This window comes from Neomonachus schauinslandi, chromosome 4 (genome assembly GCF_002201575.2).
Source record: "Neomonachus schauinslandi chromosome 4, ASM220157v2, whole genome shotgun sequence".
NCBI lineage: Eukaryota > Metazoa > Chordata > Mammalia > Carnivora > Phocidae > Neomonachus > Neomonachus schauinslandi.
Genome location: NC_058406.1, coordinates 42,435,043 through 42,452,538, shown reverse-complemented (window position 1 = coordinate 42,452,538; position 17,496 = coordinate 42,435,043). Strand labels below are relative to the sequence as shown.

Sequence of the window (17,496 nt, the reverse complement as noted above, 5' to 3'; positions counted from 1 at the left end):
GACAACAAAAGCTCGATAATGTTACCTCAAGATAAACTGTCATGCAGTCATTGCTGGAACCCTGCATCTGTCGTTCATAATGCATAAGTGTGTAAACTTCGATAAAATCTGGATCATCTGCATTAAACATTATTGTAATGCTATCTTGTAACAGTGTCTGCTTAGATCTGTCATGATGGTGTTTGTCTGTGCCCTCCGCCAAGCCCTTTAGAGCAGTCTCACCATCCCCTTAAATGGGTGCTTACCACATTCCTTTAGGAAAGCAGGCTGGGCCCCGCCAGTTCCATTCTAGAGTTGAGTAGACAGTCTGAGAGAGGAGAGACACCAGTCAGGGCTCCCCAAGTTATGGGAGGCTTAGGGGAGGAGTGATAAATGCTGAGGCAGGGACAGGCCTCACCTCTAGGCACATCTGGAAGGAGGTCCCTGGGTCCATCTAATGGTGGTGCCGGTTAGCATTCTCTAACCCAGAGTTGGGCCCTGGACTAAGAAGCAGTCCTAGCAGCTCTCTGTAACTGTAAACAAACCAAGGCCTCCAGAAACAATATTGCGCCCCCAAAGGGAGCAGAACATTTTCACATACGTGCACTGACTTCATTCTAACCATAGCGCTCTGAGGCAAGTGTTCTTGTCTTCATTCTCCAGAGGAGGACATGGATTTCAAGAGGCTGTGACTTGCCACCTTAAATTATTATTAATTTGGCAGAGTTGGGATGAAGACCCAGGTCTGTCTGACAAGCTGAGGTTGGCTGATCTCATGTCCAGAGGGTTTTCCCCCAGCCACAGCCAGGCCAAGACAGAGCCCCAGACGGTAAGGTATATAGGGAAAGGTCAAACCGGGGGAGAAGGGACAGAGAAGGCTTCATGAAGTGAGATTTTTACTTGGTTCTGGGTTCTGGGCACAAAAGATGGATTTAGAAAGGCAGAGGGAGCCAGCAGAAGCCACTCTAAGCAAGTGACAAGCTACAGTCCAGCAAAAAGAAATCCACAAATCAATTAGAGACAAATCACCCATAGAAAAATGAATGACAGATATGAAAAAGCAATACGCCAGGGAGGAAATCCATATGACCAATATATAAAAAAGGGCAGCACAATACATGGGGTCGGGCAAGGCTCTCCATCTGAGGATATTGTTAAGAAGCAGGTTCTGGTTTGGCGGGGCTGGAGTGAGACCCCAGTTCTAACCAGCTCTCAGATGATGCAGATGCTGCTGGTCTGAGGAACACACTTTAGAAAAGTAAGGGTGTAGGTACAGGTAGAGTGTGAACTTTTCAGCCAGCCAGATCTGCATCCCAGCTCTGCCTCTTTTCAACTGTGAACCTTGGGCAAGTAACTTAATGTCTCTGTGCCTCAGTGTTCTCATCTGTAAAATGGAGATCATAGTCCCCATATCCTGTGGCTGGGAGGACTAAATGAGTTCACATACATAAAGCATTTGGTACAGCGTGTGGTAAAAGTAAGGGTTCAGTACTTGTCAGTGATTAGTCGTAGCAATAGTAATTACTAGAGATGAACAAATGAAACCACCCGCACCCGAAGACACCATTTTGCACCTACCAGACAGACGCAGGTGCCAGAGAATCTGAGCGTTTTGAGGCTAGGGAGAATGAAGATGGAAATCTCACATGCTGCTAACGGGAGTGCAGATTGGTATGGCCCCCTGGAAGAACGGCATGGCAAATTCTGCTAAAGTCGAGGTGCCCCTACCGTGTGATTCTATGTGTGTGTGTCTGTGTGTCTTGAGAGAGCAACAGCTCCTGGAAGCGTCCACGTCTGTGTGTCTTGAGAGAGCAACAGCTCCTGGAAGCGTCCACGGCATATTCAGGAAACTGGTTGACTCTGGGGAGAGAAGGAAGGGAACACAACTGGGAAGAAAAGATGCCTTTGATTTTGCTAAATTTAATAGAAAAAAAAGGCTAAAGCAAAAATGACTAAATCTTAACATTTGTTAACTCTGGAGGGTAGATATATAATTATTTGTTACCTAATTTTTCCTACTTTTCTGTAATAAGTTTTGGGGACTTTTTTTCCCCAGGGGAGGAAAGAGGGGAAGAAGGGCGAGGTTAAAGCAAATAGGCAGAGGGGACCTGGTGTGGGGTTGGGTGTGGAGTGGGGAGGACAGAGAGGTCCTTTGATTGGGGCACTGCCTTACTTCAGGAATGAATGGAAAAGGAGTTTAGAGAGGTAAGTGAGAAGCTGAAGCTCAGAGAGGTTAGCTCAGAGGTCACACAGCTAGCAGCGGGGGGCCCTTTGGACTGTCAGCACCCAAGTTCCCGCTCTTGCTAGAAGTGTACCCGGGTGTGGCTCGAGCAGGCCCCAGCCAAGGCCAAGGGAGCTCAGCAGGGTTGCCCAAGGGAACCCATGGTAGACATCTCTAGTCAATCACAAAACCCTGAGTCCTGACCTCAGAATCCTCCTGAACCCCATGTTCCGGACATCCTCTATCCATCAGTCGCCGTTGGCGTACAAGATGAAATCTAGTTCGCATCTTTGGCAGATGCCGTGGGGTGTCCAGCCCACACTCCCCAACCCGTTCCACTTCAGGGCACGTCAGCCGGGCTTGCCACGCCAAGACAGGCAGCTCGGCGCCCACGGCAGGCCAGCGGAGCCGGCAGGTCATACCCCCGGCAATTCTCAGCCGCTGACTAGCAAGAGCTGACAAGCACATCCCCCCGCCCCCGTGCCCTCACCTTCAGGGGGCGGGTAACTCGGAGGCGCGCCTTCTCCCTTGGCTCCTGGAATTCCTTGGCAGGAGAAAGTTCTATCTGCGCATCGCGGGAACGTGCCTGATCACATGCCAGTTATGGGGTCCTTCCCTTCCCTGTCTCACTCGCCTCACTCCCCAGCTGTCATTTCCAGGGATCACTCTCAATTAAACCTACTTCCAGTCTGGTCTTATGGTCTGATTATGGGAGTCCCAAGACGCCCCCTTCATCTAGTCTAATCCTTTCATTTTATGGACGAGGGAATTGAGGCTCAGCAAAGGGGAGCAACTTGCCCACGCCAGCGCCAGTGACAGGGCCCTCGGGAGAACCTGTTCTCTTGGCTGAGGGGTTAGCCCTTCCCGGGGCTGCTGCCTCGGGAAGGCTGTTCCTGCACTGATCCATCCCACCCCCACCTCAGGGGCTCCAGTAGTTCATATCCCAGGGCAACTCCTGGGCGTCAGAGGCAGGCTGCAGAGGGACTTCCCTGGAGGCCCCGCGCTCAGTTCCAAGGTGGACACCTCTCCTCCTTTCGTCCTCCAGCCAGTCCCTTGAGCTCCCAGGGCCTTGGTCTCCTCAGCAGTGGGATGAGGCTGCCACCTGCGGGATGGGTAGCAAGGGTTATTCAGGTGAGCAACCCGCCCGCCCCTTCCCCACCACGGGCACCATCTCCGGAAAGATGAAAAGGCACATGGCCACTTTTTAAAAGAAAATAATTTAAAATTATATTTGCTTTTTAATTTTAGTGGAAAATGCATATTCTCTCCACATAGATTACCTATTAAATTGAATAGAACAATAAGAAAATGATTCCTGTTTTTTAGGCACTAAAACATTAATTCTCCGTATTTCTGCCTGGATCTTCATGCAGCTGAGGGGTCTGAGAGCCCCCGGTCTCACCACTGGTGTGGAGGAAAAAGCAGATCCGAACTCCGCTTCCCCCTCCCTACTGTGTGACCTAGGGTCAATTTCTTCCTCTCTGAACCTCAGGCTCTTTGTCGGTAATGTGGGCAGGAGGATTCCCACCTTGGAGTGCTCCATCAGAGGGCGGAGGGGAAGGGCCAGGCAGGAGCCTGGGAGGGGACTGCCCGCAGGGAGGGTGTGGCCAGGCCAGGCCTGCTGTCCTCCCTCCGCCAGGCTGCCCCTGGTGACGGGGCAGGAACCTGTGCCGAGTTCTCTGCACAGGGCTCCCCAGTGCCGGGAGGCTGGAGCTGGGAGCTGGAGGCCAGAGACATGAACAAAATCTTCCCCCAGGTAAGAGCTGCTTTAAAATGGCCCCCCGACCTGGGGGAGCCAACCCTGGGGCAAAGAGTGGGCTTAAGTAAAAAGGGGAGGCGCTGAGGTGGCCCAGGTCTCCCCTGCTCTGGAGGCTCCCTCCCAGGTTGTAGGGGACCCAGCAGGTGAACCGGCCGCATAGTTCGGGTGGCGAGCGCTGGAAGGGAGCCAGAGAGCCAGGTGGACAGGGGGCCAGGGGAGGGAGCGGTCAGCACTATGGGAGGCGGCATCAAGGAAAGCCCCTCCAAGGATGAGCCTGAGCAGGGTTGAAGGATGAAAGTTTGCCAAGTGGACAGTGGGGAGAAGGGCATTGCGGGCAGAGGACACGGTCCAGGCGAAGGGGTGCAGTCGTGAAGCGGGCGTGGTGGGCTTGAGGCGCACAGCACACTGGCAGGCGTGCGGCCCATGATTCCACGCCAGGCTCTCCTCGACCCTTCGGAAAAGGCCTTCTGTCTGGCTCCCAGAGGCCAGCCCTCGGCCCACCTCAGCCCACCCTCCCTCTGTTCTCTTGGGCAGGGAGACGGCAATGACAGTGCTGCTGGAGCCAAAGCCCTCCCTGGAGGGGAAGGTAAAGGGCAGAGCCCCCCGGGGGGCTCCCTTGAGGTGGGGCCGCTACAGAGGCATGAACAGGGCTCCCTAAGGCCCCCACTGTCCCTCAGACCTCTGCCTCCACACTGACATCGTCTGCTCCCAGCTTCCTGGCCGCCGGGCTGACAGTCACCTGCTTAAGAGGGGGCTTCTTTCGCTCCCTGCATTTGTTGAGCACCTATCTGTGCAGCCTCCCATACACCCCATACAGTTTCCACGATGACCTAAAGAGCTCGGGGGCCAATTCCCTGACTTGGTGGGTGACCCGGGCCATTCTCTGTCCCTCTGAGGGATCAAGTAGGCAGGATCACACACTTAGTGAGCACCTACTGTGTACCACTGACTCACCATGCACCCAGGACAGGTTGCTTTGCCTTTATGCAATATAGGAAGGAACACACATTTATTGAGCATCTACTGTATGCCCTGTCTTGGCCCACATTTGCCAATGAGGAAAGAGAATCAGAGGTAGATAAAAATAATATCAGCTATAAAGGATCAACACCTACCTCCACCCCCCCCACCCCGCCCTAGTCTGTGCCAGGCAGCATATGGCCTCTTGCAGTCCCCGGGACAGCTCTGAGAAGGGGTCCTATTTGGAGACAATAACAGATGAGGCAGCTGAGGCTAAGGGAGTTTGGGGAGCTTGGCCAAACTGGGATACCGTGCAGTTGGGAGGTGGGAGAGGTAGATGGAGCTCAAATTCAAGCTGGGGTTCCTCTGGTGGCAAAGTGCCTGTGCGCTCATTCACAGCTCCCTGCTGGGCATGGCTGTGGGACAAATATCTTCCTTCCCCCATCTGTCCAGGGAGGGCCGGCGCCAAAGGGCTTCTGAGCTCCAAAGAGCGGCGTCTTCGTGGGCCCGGGCCCGGTGCTGCCAGTCCTGTCTCAGGTCCCCCCTGGGACCCTCCCCTCCCCCCCCCCACAGCCTGTGCTGCACAAATATTTGAGGAGCAGCTGCTTGAATGCCTGGGCTCCACGCTGTCTCCCTGGTTACCTGAGTTGGCCCTGTGTTCACCGACCAGGGAGCCACCAGCAGCCCTGTGGGCGTGGCGGGTTTTTGGCTCAGTTCCCCACACCCTTGCGCCAGGCCTTCGCTCCTACACACTGTCCCTGGAATGCCTTCCCCTGGCACCCTCCCTGCCCTGCCTGTGGAAATCCCACCCCGGCTCCTGGCGCCCCTCCCTCCGGCACCCGCGACCTACTAGCTGAAACCTTTAGAGCACTGACTATGTGCCAAGCACTGTTCCAACCGGTTCGCTAGCTTAGCTTGGTCCTCTCAACAACCCTAAGGTAGATATTATGACCCACCCACCCCGCCCCGCCTTTCCACATGAGGAAACAGACGTAGAGAAATAAAGTGACTTCTCAGTGTGATCCAGCTGGGAGTCCAACCAGCATCAGCTGGTTCCAGACTGGACGGTCAGTTGGCATCGTTCAAAGCTTTTGGCGTTGACTCGTGTCCCAGCTCTGCATGAGGTGATCTGGACCTTTTCTTCTCTGAGCCTCAGTTTCCTCGTCTATAAAATAAAGGTTGTTTTTGAAAAGTAAAAGCAATTGCTACCTAGGGCCTGCTTTAGTTTTTCTCCAGGCAGCAGCTCACTAAGCAGGTGTCCATTTCTCCTGGCCTCCTGAGGAGAAGTCCTCGAAGGAGGACAGCGGGGTGAGGGCCATGATGCAGGGACTCGGACGCTCATCCCCACTGCTGCTCACCAGCCACTGGCCCGGGCGAGGGACGGGTGCTTGGCAGAGGTGGGCCCACAGGCAGAACCAAGAGCATCATGGAAGGCTCAGGAGCCCCCTCCTCCAAGGCGGCCTTCCTGCCCCCAACCCCGCAGGTGGGGAGGCGCATCTGTAGGGGTGGGCAAGGGGGATCCCTGGTGGCCACTGGTTTCCCACCCTGCACGTAGGCTGCGGCCTGCTCTGCTGCTCGCGCCGGTGCGCCTGTCTCTCGGCCTTCTTGCTGCTCCTGCTGGTGACCCTTGCAGCCCTGATCGCCCTGGTCACCATCCTTGGACTCCCACCGCGCACACCAGGTCAGTGTGGTCCAGAGAGGGTGGGCCGGGCTTGCTAGGAGGGGATGGGGACCACAGAGTGATAAGGAAGCCTAACACTGCCGGCTTCTCCATGATGAGACACATCCAGGACTCTGAGCTGCCATTTGCACATCTGCAATACGAGTTATCGAGAGGACCCAGCTCTGATGTCACCTTCCTCAGGAACCCTTCCCTGACCCCTAGGCTGGGTGGCGTGCCTTGGCCCCCACGGCCCCCACACTTCCTGGGGGTGCCATCCATCTGTGTGTCTGCCTCCACCAGAGGACAGGGCCATGTCTGGTCCATCCCTGCAGCCCTGCCTCATGGAACTAATAGTTTGGAGATTAATGGACATTAATCAAAGAAGTCCATTAAGGCGGGGTTAATAGGGGCTCTGCGAGTCTTGAACAGGGGCTCTGACCCAGGCTAGGAGTCAGGTGGGCAGCTTGAGAAGTGAAAGGAAGCGGGGCCATGAAGAAAAGGTGGGCAGTGGTTAGTGGCAGGGTGGCAGGAAAAGCCTCCAGGCACAGGAAAGGCCAGGTGCAGAGTCCCGAGGGTGGGAGGAAACGTGAGGAGGAGACACAGGAGGCCAGTGGCTCCGAGGGCCAGAGCAGTGGGCAGGGCGGGTGCCCAGGGCCTCAAAGGCTGTACTGGGGAAGGGTCACCATCCAGAGCGCCACGGGCAGGGGCTTCAGCTGGGGGTGGGGTGTCCTTCCTGAGAGATGGCTCTGTAGCCAGGTGGGGGGTAGAAAGGGACAAGGGGGAGCAAGGGGTAAAATCCACAGTACTCTACCCCCTTGTGCAAGAACATGGGCACCGAGTGAAGTGAACATGTGAGGAGTCGCATTCATGTGCCCATGTGCACACACACGTGTGCCCGTGAGTGTGTGCACACATCTGTGTGTGCATACCTGTCTGTGTGAGAGTGTGTATCCGTGTGCATGAGTGTGCACGTCTGTGCATGTGCATGCGTGTCAGTGTGTGTATGTATGTGGGACAGCGGGGATGTCTCTGAGACTCAGCCCCCCTCGCACTAGCCGAAACCGCTCCGGGAGGTGGGAGGCGGTTCGTGGGCGCCCAAACACACCTGCACAGGGCCGAGCCCGTCTCCAGCCGGCATGCACAGCCGGGGGGCCAGGGTGACCTCCCCACCTTGTCTGCCATTTTCTCTCCTTTAATTCTTCAGAGCAGCCCGGGGGCGGGTGTCCCCCCCAGTAGGATGGAAGGGAAGATGCTCAGCTGCCCACCATTCCTGGACACTGGGGAGCCAGCCCCAGCCTCGGGGAAGAGCAGGGTCAGCGGGCCGGGCTATTAGCCGTGTGACTGGGCCTTGCACCTCTCTGAGCCCTACTTTTCTCATCTATAAAATGGGGCTAAGGATGACACCTCCCAGAGCTATTTGGGGAAACAGAATACAAATGTCAAAGTGCTCTGCAGCCTGTAAAGTTGTGCCCCGATGTCCGGATTATGGCATAAGGGTCCCCAGCCCACCCCAAGAGATTGCTTCCGACAAGCTGACCTGGCACCAGGAACTCCACCATTATTAAAACCACTGCATTGACTGGAGCCCTGTCCTCAGGAGCTTCTGGAAGACTGTCAATAAGCCCTCAGTAAAGGAGGGAACCGTGAGTTACTCTGCACTTTCTGTGTTCTAGGTTATTCACACAAAAGCTTGTATGTAAGCTCCCCAGCAGTCCTGTGGGGTGTGTGCTCTGGTCCCCATTGTACAAACAAGAAATCTGAGGCTCAGAGAGGTCAAGGCACCTGCCCAAGGTCACGCAGTCGGCAAACGGTAGAGCGAGGGCTTGGACCCAGCCCAGTATCCTCCTGGCCGCCCCAGCCCCTCGGGCCAGCTCAGTGTGCGGCCGAGTTACGGGAACTTGTGAGCACCACTCTTGACCCTCTGCGGTCTCCCCCTGCCAACTCAGGGGCCCAGACCTGTGTGACGCTGACGAACAGGACGGGCTTCCTGTGCCACGACCGGAGGAGTTGCATCCCCGCCAGCAGGGTCTGTGACGGCGTCCGCACCTGTGCCCACGGCGAGGACGAGGACGAGGCCATGTGCCGTGAGTACCTGCTCAGTCCTGCCCTGCCCCAAGTGGACCCCTCCAGGGCCTGTTCGGGGTTGCCCCCCACTCCAGTTCTCCCTGCAGCCACACTAAAGCTCTAGTGTCCCCAGTCAAACCAGACGCCTTCCTGTCCCACGGGTCCTCAGCCCGCCCCAGGCGCAGGCACACATACGTGCCCGGACTAGGAAGGCCTTCACTCCTAGCGCATCTCCCCCCCAGAGAACCCGTATTCATCTTTCGAGGCAGAGTTCAAGTGTTAACTCCACCCGGAAGCCTTCCCTGACTCTCCAAGTAGGTCAAGGTCCCTCCTCGGGGCTCCCATAGCCCCTCTACTTCCCTGTGCCCCAGCCCGACTCACATTGGCACATTTGCCACCCCCATCAGACTGTGAACCCCTCAAGGGTGGGCCTGGTCTGCTTGACCTGGGGGCCTCTGTGCCTGGCAGAGGAGTCTCTGAGATGATTCCCTGAATGGACGATGGAAGAAGTGAATGAAAGAATGAATGAATGAGTGAATGAATGAATGAATGAATGGGTCCCAGACCTTAGAGACCTGACAGTGCCCAGGAGAGAAAAGCCCTGGCTATGTGGACTAGGCACTTTCCATGTAGGATGGAGAGAGTCTGGGGAGTTGGAGTGGGTGGGGTGGGGGAGTGGAGGGGGGAAGCGTCACTGCATCATGGACCTTCTAGACTAGAAGAGATGTCAAAGGTCATCTAGTACATGTCACAGCTCATGCCCAAATTGTCTCCTAACAAACCCACCTAGCCTCTGCTTGCATACTCCTGGGATGGGGGGCTCACTACAGCCTGAGGCAGCTGCTCCCCTCATCACATGGTTTTCACGGGAGTGTCTCCCGTGGACTGAGCTTAGAGCTGTCCCCCTGTAGCATCCTTGATTGGTTCCAACTCTGTTCCCTCATCTGAACCACATTTGAATCTATCTTCCATGATGGGGGCACTGCATGGATTTGAAAATTGCTTTCTTGCCCACCGTGAGTATCCCCTTCCCAGGGCCACACTCCACACTCCTACGGTCATGCCCCTCGGGGCTGGTTTTCTCCACTCCACCAGCACACCACAGGACACACACCAGCTGCCCTCGTCCCCCTCTTCGGTCGGGCTCTAGAAGTATCCATGACATTTCTGGCCGGCCCTGGCTAGTCCAAAGAACAAAGGCTTTTCTCCTCCCAAAGGCCTCTCGTCCTGTGGCCTGAGTTTGTGTTCTTTTTTGGTAGCCCCTTCGCGCCACTGCCTAACACAGAACCCACTTTCAAGAACAGTGCCCTGACTCCCTCTCTCACAAAGTTTGTGAACCCACATCCTCTGCATTCTGGCGCCCAAGTGCAAGACTTCACATTTATTCTTGTTACGTTCCTGTTGGAGGAGGTTTCCTGGAGGTGAAGGAACTTGAGCCTGGTCTTGAAAGTGGAATGGCTTTGGAGAGGTGTCGGAAAGGACGTTTCTGGAGGAAGGAATAGTGCAAGCAATGGTGTGAGGTGGGCATGCCCCAGAGCTAAGCCGGGAATGAACGAGGGAGATGCCGCTCTCTGGCCATCTTGTTGGGCAGACAGGGAAAGAATCCTCCTCTCCCCTTGACTTGGCCTCCTCCCCAGGAAACCTTCTCCTGTGCCCTTCTCCTTGTGAGCCCGGGTTTGGGGGTAGCCAGGACAGTCCACCTCCAGATAGACGTCTGGAGGCCAGATGTGGACCTCCCCCTGCTTCATCTGTGCCACTGTAGGGGACATGCCCCAGAGCCTCCCCAGCTTCCTCGTCGCCCGCTGTGGAGACCCGTCTTCCTGGATCTACTCAGACCAAAAGTGTGATGGGGCCAACAACTGCGGGGACTGCTCAGATGAACTGAGCCCAGGTATGGGTCTGGGCACAGGCTAGGCTGGGGCAGGGGGCTAGGCAGTGGCCAAAGGGTAGAGCTTGACCAGAGAATCTCAGAGGTTCCCCTGCCTCCCCTTCTTGCATTCCATGAAGTTTTCCACTGCTGTTTGAATGCCTCCACTGGTGGAGGGCTCGCTACCACTCCAAGTGGCTTCTTCTGGAGGCTTATTCTTCTGGGGTGGGGCACCTACCTTCAAGGGCACGGATGAAGAAACCAGGGACCAGATGGTCATGCAAGGAGTACGTATAAGGCCAAACTGGGATTTCAGCATGGGTTTCCCTCCTCTCCTCTGCACCTCCCAACCATCCTGTGAGGAAAGCAGGGCAGGAATCACTAGCCCCAAACTCATATGTAGGTAAACTGAGGCCAGAGCAGAGAAGGGACTTCATAGAAGAAGGGATAGGAAAGGAGCAGGAATGTAAACCCAGGTCTCCTGACTCCAAGTCTGGCGCTCTTTCACTGCCCCAAACTTTCCTTTCAATTCCTTCCCCATTGTTCAATCAACAAATGTTCAGTGCCTGGTGCCAGAAGGGAATCAAACATGTGTCCAACCCCCAGGACTAACATCATGCTGAGGCCAAAAGGACGTGCTGGGGACCTAGAGAGGGGTTTTTTGAGGGGAGGGGTGCAGGTAAGAATCAAGGGAGTCTTCTCAGAAGACGCGGTATTCAAGCAGGCTTTAGAGAGGGGACAGGTTTCAACAGGCAGAAGCTGAGCATGCAGGAAAGCACAGTGGGGGCCCAGGGTACAGAGAAAAGGAGGGAAGTCCGTGAGGCATCCTCAAGGAGCCTGTCATAAGTCGGCTGGTGTGGCTGAGTCAGGGTGAGGGAGGGAGGAAAATATGCCCCCCTTAATATCCGAACACTGGCTGTGTGCCTGGCCCTTGGCTTATCTTCCTTAATAACAACCTTGAGCCGAGGAGGAAACCGAGGCCCAGGCAGGGTGAGAGACTTGCTTACGGTCACACAGCCTGTGATCTGGGGAGTCTAGATTCTCTCTGCCACAGGGGCATAAGGAATACAGTCAAGCCATGTCCGACGGGGTGGGGCCGTGGGAGCCAGGCTGCTCCGGCCACAGCAGCGCCCCTTCCGCTGTGCCCACAGTGACCGCATGCCCGCCCTGTGGCCCGGGCTGGTGGCGCTGCCCCTCCACCGTCTTCGGGTACTGCGGCTGCATCCCCAGGAGCCTCTGCCGTGACCTCGTGCAGCACTGCTCCGACTGGTCCGATGAGTACTCCTGTCCTGGACCCTGAGTGGGGCCCCCGGGCCAGAGTGCGAGGCAGGGTGGAAAGGCACTGGTAAGGCTTCACATGAGCATCAAATGCAAGAACACGAGGGCAAGAAGGAGGCTTCAAGATCATCTAGTGGGATCCACGCACCAGTGTCTCTGAATAAGAATCGCCTCTACTGCTTTCAAGTTGTTCAGCCTATCCTTGAATGCCTCCAGTGTCAGGGGCTCACTACCAGGTCAGACCACTCCTGACAAAGAGGAAAGGGATCCGCGTTCATGATTTTAGGCATGTCTGTGGGGCCACACAGAAGAAAGCTGTTCCTCTGCCCCAAGACAGGCTCCAGATCCTGACCCTGTCACCCCTTAGAAAAAAGATAAAACCAAGCCAAGGAGTTCAGCTCTTATGGATGGCACATATATGTGAAGTGGATGCCACTTTCTGCCTCCTTGGGTACCCAAGACAGATATTGCTGGGTTCACATGCAGCCTTAGCATTTTTCTCCACTCAGTGATCCTAGTAGGCCTTGCTGATCGATCAGAGGAGATTGCACACGAGGCAGGGTACCTGCCATCCTGCCCATGGGAAGCCATCCCGGGAGGCTCTGAGCTGGAGAATAGAAGGTCAGGAGAAAGAGCAGCTTGAGGGGCTCCTCACGGCCCTTCTGTCCATCCCATTCTTCACCCTGCCACTCCCCACCCTACACCCCATGGCCAGCTGCCCAGCCAAACAGCCCAGACTTCCTGAGGGAGGGACTGTATTTTGGTCCCGGAAGCCTGAGTGAATGAGCCGTTTATCTGAATACTTTCCGGTTTCACAATAGCCAGACAGGCAAGGATGGGTATCCCCCTTAAACAGATGAGGAAACCGAGGTCCAGAAGAAGAAATGACTTGCCCAGGTCATACAACAAAGTCAGTGCCGGAACTGGAACTCAAGCACAGTCTCTAGTGTCCCAGCTCCGAAGCCTTTTCTGCTCCCAGTGGGATCATACCTTGGCCAGGAACAGAATTTCTGCGGGGTATTTAAAAAAAGTAATTTGGGGGGCACCTGGGTGGGTTGAGCGTCTGACTCTTGGTTTCTACTCAGGTCATGATCTCAGGGTTGTGAGATCAAGTCCTGCGTTGGGCTCTGCACTGAGTGTGGAGTCTGTTTAAATTCTCTCTCTCCCTCTGCCCACTAATAAATAAATCTTTAAAAAATAAAATAAAAATAAAAATGTGAAAATAAAAAAATAAAAAATAAAAAATCTTTAAAAAATTTTTAAAAATTTGAAGGTCAGAATGTGGTCCACCCCTATCCTGAAAAAGACACTTAGAATTTGGAATCTGGCCAAAAGGAGAGTTCTTGTTGAGGAAGACAGATATATCCCCATTGAAAATTAATAAAATATAGCAGTCTTTGGTGAGATTCGAATTGAACATAAGCATCTGAGAGACCGTTGAGCTCTAGTTCATTCTTTTCCTCACTGAGCAGCCTCCATGCACCTGCTCTGGGCCAAGGCAATGCCAGGCACCCAGGAGCAAAGAGACCTGGATCCCAGCACACAAGGAGCACAGGGTCTCATGGAGGAGGCCCCTCACACATAGAGGATGGGTGGGGTAGCAGGAATGCTGGGCTGAGGCCACCAACGAGGTGCCTTTGGGGAGTGAGGACACAATCCCGTCCCTGAGCCTGATGACCTGAGGACCAGCTCCTGGGACAAGGTACCTCAGGGATCCTGGCTGAGGGACAGTCACCCGTGGCTAAGCTTCCCTCCAACTGCAGCCCAAGTGAGGCACTTGGGGCTCGCTCAGGGCATCGTCAGTTCTGATGCCTGGGGCTGGCTCCGGAGGGTAGGAGAATTTCCAGGGGTAGGGGTGGAGGAGAAGGCCATTCATTCCCCACTGAGGGGCCGATGTGAATGCAGATATGGGGGTGTGACTGGGTATAGCTCAGCCCAGGAATGTGCAGCAGGCCAGAGTAGCCAAAGCATCGGCTGGGGGTAGGAGACAGTAGGAGATGAGGTGAGGAGGTGAACCAGGATGTGATCCTGCAGGGCACAGCCTGTCACACCTCCTCCTAAGGGCAGTGGGCATCATCAGGGGCAATGAGCAAGGAAGCATCCTGGACCTACCATGAGCTTTAATTACACTAGTCGAAGAAAGATGCCAGCTCCCGGACCAAGTGGGCAGAGGGGGTAGTCAAAGGCTACTTACTGGTGGAACACAGGGACTTTAGGGAGCAGGGAGCGGGGAGGGAAGAGGGGGAAGGGGGAGGTGGAGGAGTCCAGACCCAAGAAGGAGCACCAGTCCTCCCGCCCTGGGTGCGCCTTCTCCAACAGGATGCCAGTCTCCAGGGGAATAAAGGGCTGAGCTGGTCCCCGAGGAACAAGAAAAGGTCCAGAGGCTCATTCCAGCACTCAGATGGGATGTGCTCCCCATGCCCTGAGCACTAGTTGTTGAAAACAAGGCTGCTGGGAGGGGGCTATGGGAATGTGCCCCTCGTATGCTCATACCGGGCAGCCTCAGTGGTTCGGGCAGCCGGAGAGTGCCCGGTCCCCGCCAGGAAAACGCTTCCTGCTGGTGCTGCAGATGGGCCCTGCGGGGGAGGGGCAGCTGGCCCCAGGGCTCCTCCAGTCCCTGGCTTCTTTAGTGGCTCTTTTCAGAAAAGTGCCCGAGGCACGGGCGCCATTGGTTGCCCGTCATTTTACCCTCCCCTCCCAACCAAACCCGCCCACGGGCCCCTAGGGGTTAAGATGCTTCATTTTACAGCACGGAGAAGCAAGGCTGGAACAAACTTGTCCCGGTCCACTCAGCGTGGCCGTAGCAGGGCAGGACCTACAAGCCAGATTCCCAGGTGCACAGAGTTGCGCACAGTTGGCCCCTGCTGAGCGTTTACTAGGACCCAGGCACTGCGCTCAGTAAGAGCTTTACCCTCCATTCTCACAACGGTGCTCCGAGGCGGGTAACCGTTTGCACACACGTAGAGAGGCCAGCACCTTCTGAAGTGTGCATGACTGGTTGGGGGCAGAGCCAGGAGTCTGGGGGCTCAGCTGCGGCAGTCCGCTGTTGGACGCTGTTTCGGGAGATCTGGGAAGCTTCTGGTGGTGGTGATGCCCACGCAGGGCCATGATGGAGCCCAGTGGGAAGCAGGCCCAGGGCAGCCCAGGCTGAAGAGTGCAGGGAGGGCGGCTGGGAGCCGAGGGAATGTGAAACAGTACCCCATGGCTTCAGGGTGAGGAAGAGCCTCTGATGCTGGGCTGCAGGGAATGAACTTGACTCTGCACGCTACGTGATGCTGGCAGAGGTCTGCAGCAGGAGGAACACATTTGATTCTTCCCTTCTGAGGAGGGGCTGCTAAGAAGGCTCTCTTCCGGGCGTCAGGAAGAACGATGTCATCGGCAAACTATCTTGCAGGCTCATTGAGAAGAAAAAGTGAGATCCAGAATGTGAACGCCACTTGGAAACATTAAAGCTTTAAGCAGAAGAAAGGGGAGTGCCAAGCACTGCGCCAAGGGCTTTAATGAATATTAAAAGGCAGTATTTAGCCAGCACTGAGTACATGCCAAGCACTCTCACCACCTTATATATGTCTTGTCTCTTGTATCTCATTTTCCCTAATATACACAACCATCCCAGGCACCTGGTTTGGTTAGTCACACTTGACAGAGGCATAGAGAGACGAAGCTGCTTGCCTGAGACCACAGAGCCAGGATCGAACCTGGACAGCCCCAAATCCAGAGCCTGCCACAGCCCCTCCCTGATGTCTCGCTCTTTTGCAGCCTGGATTCCCTGGACAAGAAAGCCGGAGCCCAGGCCAGGGAGCAGCAGCCTGTAAACAGGAGGTGGCTGGCGCTGGCAGAATGGCGTTTGCTCTTTTCTCGTTTATCGGTTCTTCCTTTCAGAAAGAAGCAGGTGCACAGCAACCTCCTGAACAATCCTCCATAAGCCGGGTCCAGAAAGACACAGAGCCCAGGGCAGCCAGCCAGGCCCCTCCCCTGGTTCGCATCAGCAGAGCGGGGCTGGTTGCAGTGGGGTGGGGGTGGGGGGGATTGAATGCAACAGCCTGCATGGAGAACCCAGGCAGCCAGCGTCAATATTTGCCATCTCCCAGCTTCCCTGGCCTCCCCTCCGTCTCTGAGATCAGTACTCGGAGCACAATGGGTTCTTTGCTGTGCAAACACGCAGGGATAGATGAATGGAATTTAAAGAGGCTCAGCCTTCACCCCAGGGTTTGGACTAGAAATCTGGTCTGGTTTAACCCTCTGAGGTCACTGTTTGCTTAGGACTCTCTGTTCATCCTTAGACTCACCGAACCACAGATGGCTGGAACTGGGGAGAAACACATAGCCCAGCCACGCTTTCGACAAGAGGACACCAGGACCAGCTCAAAGTGGCACTGTCTGGTGGCCATCACTGGGATTCTGAGGGCCACTGAGCAACTCCAGGTCAAGGTAAAAGAGATTTCTCTGAATCCTCTTTTAAAAAAATAATTTAGTAAGGTATAATTTACATACAGTAAATGCATAGATCTTAAGTATATGTGCTTAAGGTCAATGAGGTTTTTTTTAAGATTTATTTATTTATTTTAAAGAGAGTGAGGGAGAGAGAGCACACACGTGCAGGGGGAAGGGCAGGGGGAGAGAATCTAAAGCAGACTCCCCGCTGAGTGGGGATCTGGGCACAGGGCTCGATCCCACGACCCATGAGATCATGACCTGAGCCAAAACCAAGAATCGGACACACTTAACCGACTGAGCCACCCAGGGTCCCTTAAGTTCCATGAGTTTCTAAGAACAGCTTTATTGAGGTATAATTGACCTACAGTAAGTTACACATACCTTAAGTATATACTTTCATAAGTTTGACATATGTATACACCCACGAAACTATGACAATTAAGATAGTGAACATATTCATCCACCCTCAAGTGTCCTTATGCTCCTCTGTAATCCTTCTGCCTTACCCCTCCCCAAGTCTCCCCCTCATACTCAGGCAGCCAGTGATTTTCTTTCTTCAGTATAATCGGTACTTCTTTAGAATGTTATATGAATAAAATCATATGGTATACAACCTTTTTGTCCGGCTGGCTTCTTTCACTCCGAATAACTATTACGAGACTTACCGTGTGGTAGCATACCTGATAGTTCAGGCACTCTTCACTTACACATTCATTTGCTAATGGATTTTGGATTATTCCCAATTTTGGCTCTTGCAAATAAAGCAGCTACGATCATTTACGGACAAATCTTTATATGGACATAGTATTTTCATTTATCTTGGGGTAATACCTAGGAGTAAAATGGCTGGATGTGGTCGGTGTATGTTTACCTTTTTATGAAACTGCTTGTTTTCCAAAGCAGTTGTTTCATTTTGCATTCCCATCATTGAAATATGAGAGTTCTATTGCTCTATATCTTTGCCAACACTTGCTGTGGTCAGCCTTTTTCATTTTAGCTATTCTTTTTTTTTTTTTAGTTTTTTACTTATTTAAGTAATCCCTACCCCCAATGTGGGGCTCAAACTCACGGCTCTGAGATCAAGAGTTGTATGCTCCTCCGACTGAGCCAGCCAGGTGCCCCTCATTTTAACTATTCTAATAGGTGTGTGGTAGAATCTCAATGTGACTTTATGTTGCATTTCCTTAATGACTAATGATGTTGAGCATCTTTTCATATGCATCGTTGCCGTCTATATTTCTTCCTTGGTGAAGGGTTCGTCAGATCTC

The 17,496-nt window shown here is 54.3% G+C and overlaps 1 protein-coding gene across 3 annotated transcripts; it reads left to right on the top strand.

The window, feature by feature from the left end:
* The first annotated feature begins 3,902 nt into the window (after positions 1-3,902).
* On the top strand, positions 3,903-11,813 carry LDLRAD1 (low density lipoprotein receptor class A domain containing 1). Of its 3 annotated transcripts, XM_021683931.1 has the most exons (7): positions 3,903-3,956; positions 4,494-4,545; positions 5,969-5,971; positions 6,475-6,600; positions 8,529-8,666; positions 10,409-10,537; positions 11,665-11,813. In XM_021683931.1, the coding sequence occupies exons 1-7, from the start codon at positions 3,936-3,938 to the stop codon at positions 11,811-11,813; spliced, it is 618 nt and encodes a 205-aa protein (XP_021539606.1). In that variant the 5' UTR covers positions 3,903-3,935. The 3 variants fall into 3 exon arrangements, with proteins under 3 accessions (XP_021539606.1, XP_021539607.1, XP_021539608.1); XM_021683932.1 differs by lacking the exons at positions 5,969-5,971; positions 6,475-6,600; XM_021683933.1 differs by lacking the exons at positions 5,969-5,971; positions 6,475-6,600; positions 8,529-8,666.
* Positions 11,814-17,496: the final 5,683 nt, after the last annotated feature.